Raw genomic sequence first — 8,286 nt, forward strand, 5'->3', positions numbered from 1 at the left:
TGAAACTAAATACAGCACTTTCATACAGTTCTATATTTAAGAGAGTGAGGTACATTATTTACAATTGACGGATATTTGTTAAAACGTTTCAGTTCTCATTCTTAAGGTATTTTTTGATGTTGTTGTTATTGTTATTATTATTATTAGTAGTATTATTCAGGTCAGTGCTGGCGGGAATTGAACTCGGAATCTTGGGGTTAGTAGCCCACACTCTTAACCACTACACCATATGCCCGTGGGCATTTAAGGAGTGAAATTTAGGGCTGATAAATCTAATATTCTCCTATTTTTCCTTAATACTGGTTCCCATATGCTGTTCATATCTGCACTCGGCCTGCTTAGGAGGTTGTTGTGTCCTAGCATATGTGTTACTTCCTTTAGTTTTCGTATTTTCCAGTGGTGTTCTCTGTCTATTATTTTAACTTTATCCCACAGGTGGAGGTGGTCTCCATTTTTCCATACACGATCAGCTATACTCGATTTATCAATATCTCCTCATGTCACAGTTTTGCGATGTTCGTCTACCCTTATTTTGAGGGGGCGACATGTTTAGCCTTTGCATAACCTACCACAGCTGTATGGGATGGAGTACACGCAGTTCTTAGTCATATTCTCTTCTATTGGTGGTTTTACTTGAAGGAGATATTTGTGAAGTGTTGTATTACTTTTGAATACTGTCCTGATGTCATATGGGCCACATATCTTTTGTATCTTTTCGGAGAGGCCTTTCACATAGGGTAGACAAACTGTGGACAGTTTATCAGTTTCATCCTCTCTTTTCTTCCTAATTGGAGTGGAGAGTATGCTTTTGGGGTAGTTGTTACTTAACAGATTGTTACTGAGCTTGATCATTTCTTTGTGGTGAGTATCACGATTGCTACTTATATTCATTGCACGATGTTTTAGGCACTGAACTATCCCTCTCTTTACACTGTATGGATGGTGAGAGTTGAAGTTGAGGTATCGTCCAGTGAAGGTCGGCTTGCATTATACAGATGTCCTGAATCCATACTTGGTGCATGTTATTAATACATCCAGGAATGTTAGCTGATTGTCTTTTTCTTTTTCCATTGTGAACTGAATGGATGGCTTTATTGAGTTCACATGATCTAACAGCACTTGGACATCTTCCTGGTGGAGCCAGAGTATGAAGGTGTCATCAACATATCACAGCCATAGGGTTGGTTTTAGTGGTGCTGATCCTAAAGCCAAATTCTCAAAGTATTCCATGTATATATTGGCTATTATTGGTGATAATGGTGAACCCATAGCTAAACTCTCTTCTTGTAGCTACATATCAGTGTCCATGCTGAAGTAGGTAGTTTCTACACAAAAGGTCAACATTTCCATCAAGTTCCTTATTGGTATACTAGTGCGTTCTTTTAGATGGGTATCTGTCACTAGTTTTTCTTGAATCACTGATAGTGAACCTATAGTTCACCAAAGTCCCAACTAGTGAAGCACTATCAATGATTCAAGAAAAACTAGTGACAGACACATTTTGAGCTGTGGTAGGTTTATGTTGGTTTATTTTCTGTTTGTTTTTGGCGTCACGCATCAAAACGAAGAATCTGTCAGATGTTGATAACCACTCAATTATTAGCTTTAAATGTAAATGCCATAATGTTTGTTGATGTTTAAAAAAAAAACGATTTTAACAACTTTTTTCTTCCCAATTTAACATACCTTAAATTAAATGTTTGGATCTAAGTTTTGAAAAATGGTGTGCACTATTCTAAACATTTTCAGTCTTATTTATGACACTAGATAAATCACTTGTTTTTTTTTATATCCTAACTTTTGACAGGGATATTGAATTTCCCTGCTTTTGATGTGGAAAATGAAAGAATTGCATTTTGAGTTGCTTTTCCTGTCTCAGCTTGGAACACTTGAATATTGCTTGTCCAGTTGCAGTACGACAGCAATCCAACGTCCGCCTAAAAAACAAACAAACAATACTGCTACAAATACAATTTTTTCTACATTGACCATGATAGTAGTAAATGGAACTGACAATGAGAAATGCAAAATGTAATTATGCAAAATGTAAAATAACTCTGATTTGATGTCGTTTTGATGACGGACTGATATCGGCAAAAAATTACCGATATTCCGCTTTTCACCCGATATGGTCCTATTGGCTGGGGTCATGTATTGTGCCACACAGGTGGCAAGGTGACTGATGTCTGCAGAGAGACGTTACAAGAATGGAGATGGATGATGGGGGCAGCAACAGTTGTTGAACTAAGTTGGCATATCTGCAGCTCCATATGAGTGAGAAACTGGCAGCATCAGCTGGTGCAATACAAGGGCCAGACATACTATTTGACCAGGCTGGGTTTTGGGCTGAATTCTGTGCCAAAGATCATAGCGACAGTGCTCAAATATATCCAGGGAAAGGTTGATAAGGTAAAAAAAAAGCCACCAATTCCTATAGAGATGACATCCTAGGAGATGAGACTGTAATGTCTGCTGCAAAGGTCGTAGGTCACCTGAAGAAGTTCAGGTTGACTATGAAATCACTGGAACCAATGGTTGGAGGACCTACACTGGGGCTCAAGCTTTAAAGAGACAAAACAGGTGCGTTGGTGTTTTGGAGACGGAATGAGATTCCAGAGCTGCATACCAGTGTCAACAAATAAGAACTGTTCTCAATGTGGGAGTCTAGTTGGTCCCTATCCAATTGCAGGGTGGCTTTGAACAGCATGCATCTAAGTCAAGAGACAAGCAGATGGGGCAAGATGGGAAGACAAAGTAGGAGAGAGGATGGTGATGATGATGCAGGAGATCCTAGAGAGGGTAAGAGAAGAAGACCCAGTTAGAGGAAGCTGGCATGTTCCCAAATTGGAGAACAAGACCATATGGTGTGATGCTAGCAGCATAGCAATAGGGGTTGTCCTGAAAATTAGAGGTGTTGAAGTGAAAGATGCAGTCTGGCTCTGAAAAGCAGATGATTACAACCACATCAATATGGCTGAGTTGGATGTAGTGCTGAAGAGGGTGAATCTGGCCCTGAGATGGGGGCTGTGCTCTATCGAAATCTGAACTGATTTGGCTACTGTGCATGGATGGGTTTGAATCAAAGGGGCTGCAGTGATCTTAGTAAAGCACTGTCTAGGGGTTCTGGGAGAGTTAGCTGTCGAAATTGGTTTGAAGCTGAGTGTGATCTTTGTGCCCTCAGAAAAGAATATGGGAGACCTGGTTGGTAGTGCTAGAAGACTTGGAGTGAGAGATAGCTGCAGCATATCAGCTAGGTAACCCAGATCTAAGAGGATTGCATTTCACGCCTCACATGGGTGTGGATAGAACCCTGTATCTTGCCAGGAGGGTTGACTCTGATGTCACTTGGCAGAGCTTTCAAAAAGTGGTTGGGAGCTGTGATAGGTGCCAATCTATTGACCCTGCTCCAGGTGTACACAAGCCAGGAAACATCTCTGTAGAGAACAACTGGAGGTGGATGTGACACACTTCTGCCAGGGGATGTATTTCTCGATGGTGAACTGTGGACCTGGTTGGATAGCTGTAAGAAGGGAAATGAAGACAGGTACTGCAGATGAGGTTGCACGTTTCCTGTACGAGATATTCCTGGAGTAACACCCTGTGAATGAATTAGTGATAGGCAATGCCACCGCATTTCATTCAGAGATGCTAAAGGAGAGGTTTGATAAGTGGAATGTGCACTGCTTCTTCAGAGCAGCATACAGGCTAAGTAGAAATGGGATCATGGATGAAGGCCATGGCAGAGTGAGGATGCATCTCATCACTGGAGGCAGTATTCTGGTACAATATGTCACCCCAATCAGTACAGGCTGAAGAGTCCATGCCACACAGACCAATATTCAGGTATGAGTGGTGGCACCCAAGTACAACATCAGAATGCCTTGTGGAAGTGAGAGGGCCTACATTCGTGTAGGTAGGAGATGAAGTCTGAGTTAGAGGAACAGTGATGGCTGTTAATTCCAAAAATGATGCTTCTGTAGATGGAATGCCATGTCACAATACTTGGATGTTTGCAGAATTGTTGCTTTGTTGGACAATGAAGGTGGAGAAGAGGAAGTGAGCAGAGCTTCATCCCTGTGGAGATCACAGTGAACGAGATGTCCGCCTGGATGGATGGCAGATTTCGACATCGAATGAAGTGAGGAGGTGATCTTTGAGATCAGTGGGGTATGTGAGGATGAGGTGAACCAGAAGGAAAGGACAGTGATGTCAACAGCTGAAGGGCCCCATCAGAAGAAGAAGAGGGAGTAACGAAGTGAAGGAAATAGGACCAGTGTGGTCTTCTTTTGGCCTTGACACAGTCGTAGTGAATGGACACATGTGGCCGTGTGGGCGAGACAGGGCTTTAGTTGTAGCTACTAGTGATAGGTGAAATGAGTAGGGCATGTCTTGGAGTTAACACAGCTGGACAGCCAACACTGAGTGGTAGGTGAACCATATTTTGTTTCTCATATTAGTTCCTGCATACTACATTTCTGCTTATAATTTCCAAATACTTTTCAGATGAAAAGGTGTCTGATTTGGGAGATTTAGCTGTTGTTTCTAGCATGTGCCATGACCATCTTGGTACCTTCCTTGTAGCTCTGTTACTCTGATATGTATTGATGTTTTTCAATATTTTTCTCCCCATCAACACATTTTATAGAATGATGATGCAGAAGTAACTCATAGCAACACACGTACTTGAAAATTTTACTTTCGAATTAAAATACTTTCCTTTTTCGTGGCAGAAAGAGCAAGTTTGGTTAATGTTTACATCTTGACCCAGAAATGAAAAGCAGAAAAAAAAAAAATACTGGAATGGATGTAAAACTATGTGTAGGAAAAGAATATAAAAAAAAATGCGCGCAAGGCAACGGGAAGGTGGGGAGAGGACTTCGGATTTTGGGAATTTTCCGAAAGTCCTCTCTCCACCTCAAGATTTTCCCCACAAAGTACTTTATAGTCGTAATGTATGCCGTTTGAAAAGTATTTCTTTAAAATTTCATTGGAACCCCCCCCCATTTTCCTAAAAGTTATGAGGGAATAGCTCGGATTTTGTGAATTTTCCGAAGGCCTCTCCGCGTATTTTTTTTTTTTTTTCATATTCGTTTCCTACACTTTGTTTTATACCCATTCCAGTATTTTTTTTAAATTTTCATTTCCGGGTCAAGATGTAAACATTAACCTTTTTTTTTTATCACATTAAAACAATTCTGAAGTAAAAATCTAAAACCGAAACAAACAGTAAAATCTTAGTTTCTGTTCTATACGTTGCTATTTAAATACTCGAAATGGAAACAGTATAATGTATTTGGTTTCTGTTGATACGTTACTATATACTTAGTTTGAATATATATAAAGAGAAAAAAAGAATCCAAGGAGACTGATGATTATTTAGAAAAAGTTGCGGTTAACCAATTGTCGTTCGATCTACTTAGAGAACAGTAAGTGCCTTCAAGTTGTCATTGCAACTTTTAGCAAAATCTGGAATAAAAAAATCGCTGTAGAAGGGAAACAACTCTTTATCGGTGTAATTACCATGGAAACAGCATATGAAACTAGGTCAAGTTCTCGACTTGGAAACGCAACCGGTGCGTTGGGAAATTTAGGTCCCAATATAAGTTTAATTTGGTTTACAACTGCTACGTAATTGATATAAGTGGAAAGCCAACTTTTAAAATAATTATAAAAGTAATACATTTAATGAAATTTTACTCCATATTATTCCTTTCTGCTCTTGTATAGTAAATACACACCTACGTGTTATATAAGTAGTATCCATCGATACATTTGCATATTTTCATAAATGAATGTATGAATTGAAACTTGTCACTGTGTTGTTGCAATATAATAATTACATACACAATGGAACTTGAAGATGCAGTTCTGGAGGAAATTTACAGCTGGGTTGACCAACATCGTCTTTCGAGACCCAAGCGGAATATTGCCAGAGATTTTTGTGATGGTGGTAATTAAGATTTTATTTTGTTATGGCCGTTTTATTTACTAAGTTTGACGTCTATTTAAACATCATATAGTCTATAACGAAAAGATACTCTAAAACCAATAATAAGCGTTGCACACCAAAGATTTTTAAATATTAAAATATTTGGCGAAGGTAAAGAATACGTACACCCGGTGGTTAGGGTTTTTGTTACGTCGAAAACCTGTGGTGTACGTATTCTTTACCTCTGCCGAATATTTTCCATCGTTAATTCATCTCACAAACACCTAAAATGAAACCTATGGCACTGAGCACCCTTAAATAATAATGATAGTTTAGCTTTTTGTAAGACGTATGCATCAGCTATAAATAATTAAAAAGATCTCATGCTAGTGTGAGGTGTGAAATTAGTACAGCAGCTAGGGATAATGACGAAAATGATGATGACCAAGATTGAGCAAATTTAAAAAATGGTGCAATATACCTATATATATAAAAAAAAAATTCTTAAAAAGATGCTAAATTTAACCTCTAATCTAGATAACGTTTTGGCTAGATTCTTGGTGTTGTTTTAAGAAAATTATGCTTTCTTCATACAACTGAAGACTGCAACCCCACAATCCCCAAGTTTTCACATGCAGAAGCACTGTAACTGTACAGGCAAAGATACTGTTTATAACACTTGTATGAAACTACTTTCTGCAACCAAGTGAGAAGTGTCAATTTGCTATTGAAACTCTTATAAGACAAAATTTCTAGGAGAACTTTTGCATAGCACATAGCTTGCAAGTTCTCTGATCTGAACAATTGCAAAAATGCTTTCTGGTTTCATATTAAATTTGCAGGATATATCACTTAGTCATGCATTTGCTATTCTGCTTCACATGCAATTCCACAATGTATACCTTAAACTAATCTCCAAACTTCATCTTATGGAATCTCTTACCTCATGACTATGTGTGCACAATCTTTCCTATGTCCATTCCAGTTTAATAAAGTAAACATTTTTGAGAGTGTTCCTGCCATCACCTATAAACAGTATGGATATGAACTGGACTCTATTCTCAATCATCTTTTTAACTTTTTTCCCCTGCACATGGGAATATTTTTGACATAACTTTCTTGCTTGATTGCCTCTTAATGAGTGCTTCCCACTCTCTCATTTTTTTGATTAAGAGATAGTCAGAGAAAGTTTTTTCACCAATTGATGTAATGAATTAGTCAGGCAAAAAAATTTTAAATGTTCATGTGAGTTTGATTATATTTTCCACATTTTATACATCAGTTCTCCGGTCGCTATTAACTTTCATCAATAAAACTAATTTCTGCTCTTATGAAAACTTGCCTGTCATGACAAAATTGACTTCTAGAAGCACTGTGTGGAGATATGTGTGTTTGATGATATGAGGTTCTAGAGAAGACCTGTCTACATCACCAAAAATTGAGTGTTAGAAGCGTTTTGTCCCACCCACATGCAACAATAAACTTTTCACACACCCTACCCTAAGAAACCGAACTATGTCTCCTCTTCTAAACTGCATCTTTCTCCTCACATTTCCTCTTCGTACCTTAAGGGCATGCCTGACAATTGTCACCATATATCACTCTTCCTTACTCTGCCATCCCATCTATGCTCTGATCCTTGTTACTTGTGAGTATACCCTGATACTTCACTACCTTCTCTCTCTTGCTCACTCTTGCACTTTTGCTGCTTCCCTCTCTCTCTCTTTCCTCTGGTTGGGTAGCCATGTATCTCCTCTACAGCAGTACACCTGTTTCTGCCTTCATTCTTGATCACTCTCTGTCTCCTTCTCTTGTTTTTCCCTCTGGCTAGGTAACCTAGTATCTCCTTTACATTAGCATACCTGCTTCTGTCCTCTTTGTTGTAACTCTAAAGGGTATCATTCTGTATTCTGGGAATGCAATCTGCTGTCGGTGCAGAGTGCATCTGTGTCTCAGCGATAATCCTGTGGACCCTATGTAATTCCAGTAGCAACCCGAGAATTTTGGTGGTCAATGAGGAAACTAGGGATAGAAGAATGGTTAGTGAGAGCTGTGCGAGCCATGTACAGAGACGCTGTTAGTAAGGTGAGGGTTGTCAATGAGTACAGTGAAGAATTCCGGGTAGAGGTAGGGGTCCACCAAGGTTCAGTCCTCAGCCCCCTCCTATTTATCATAGTCTTCCAGGCTATAACAGAGGAATTCAAGTCAGGATGTCCCTGGGAGCTCCTCTATGCTGATGACCTTGCACTAATTGCTGAGTCACTATCAGAACTAGAGGAGAAGTTTCAGGTGTGGAAGCAAGGACTAGAATCGAAGGGCCTTAGAGTGACTCTAGCTAAAACCAAAGTCCTAATAAG

At 39.2% G+C, this 8,286-nt stretch overlaps 1 protein-coding gene across 3 annotated transcripts in view; it reads left to right on the plus strand.

Annotated features, from left to right (window-relative positions):
- The first annotated feature begins 547 nt into the window (after positions 1-547).
- Positions 548-8,286, plus strand: part of LOC106868008 (sperm flagellar protein 1) — a 50,899-nt gene continuing 43,160 nt past the window's right edge. Inside the window, exon 1 of one of the 3 annotated variants that reach the window (XM_052978408.1) lies at positions 548-861. Coding sequence is in view for 2 of the 3 variants with exons in the window: in XM_014913106.2 (XP_014768592.1) it covers positions 5,848-5,950 (103 nt within the window). In the remaining variant the exon portion in view is untranslated. Of the gene's footprint in view, positions 862-5,526; positions 5,951-8,286 lie in introns of those variants that run through there. The other 2 variants (XM_014913106.2, XM_014913105.2) reach the window with 2 other exon arrangements.

This window comes from Octopus bimaculoides, chromosome 2 (genome assembly GCF_001194135.2).
Source record: "Octopus bimaculoides isolate UCB-OBI-ISO-001 chromosome 2, ASM119413v2, whole genome shotgun sequence".
Taxonomy (NCBI): Eukaryota; Metazoa; Mollusca; class Cephalopoda; order Octopoda; family Octopodidae; genus Octopus; species Octopus bimaculoides.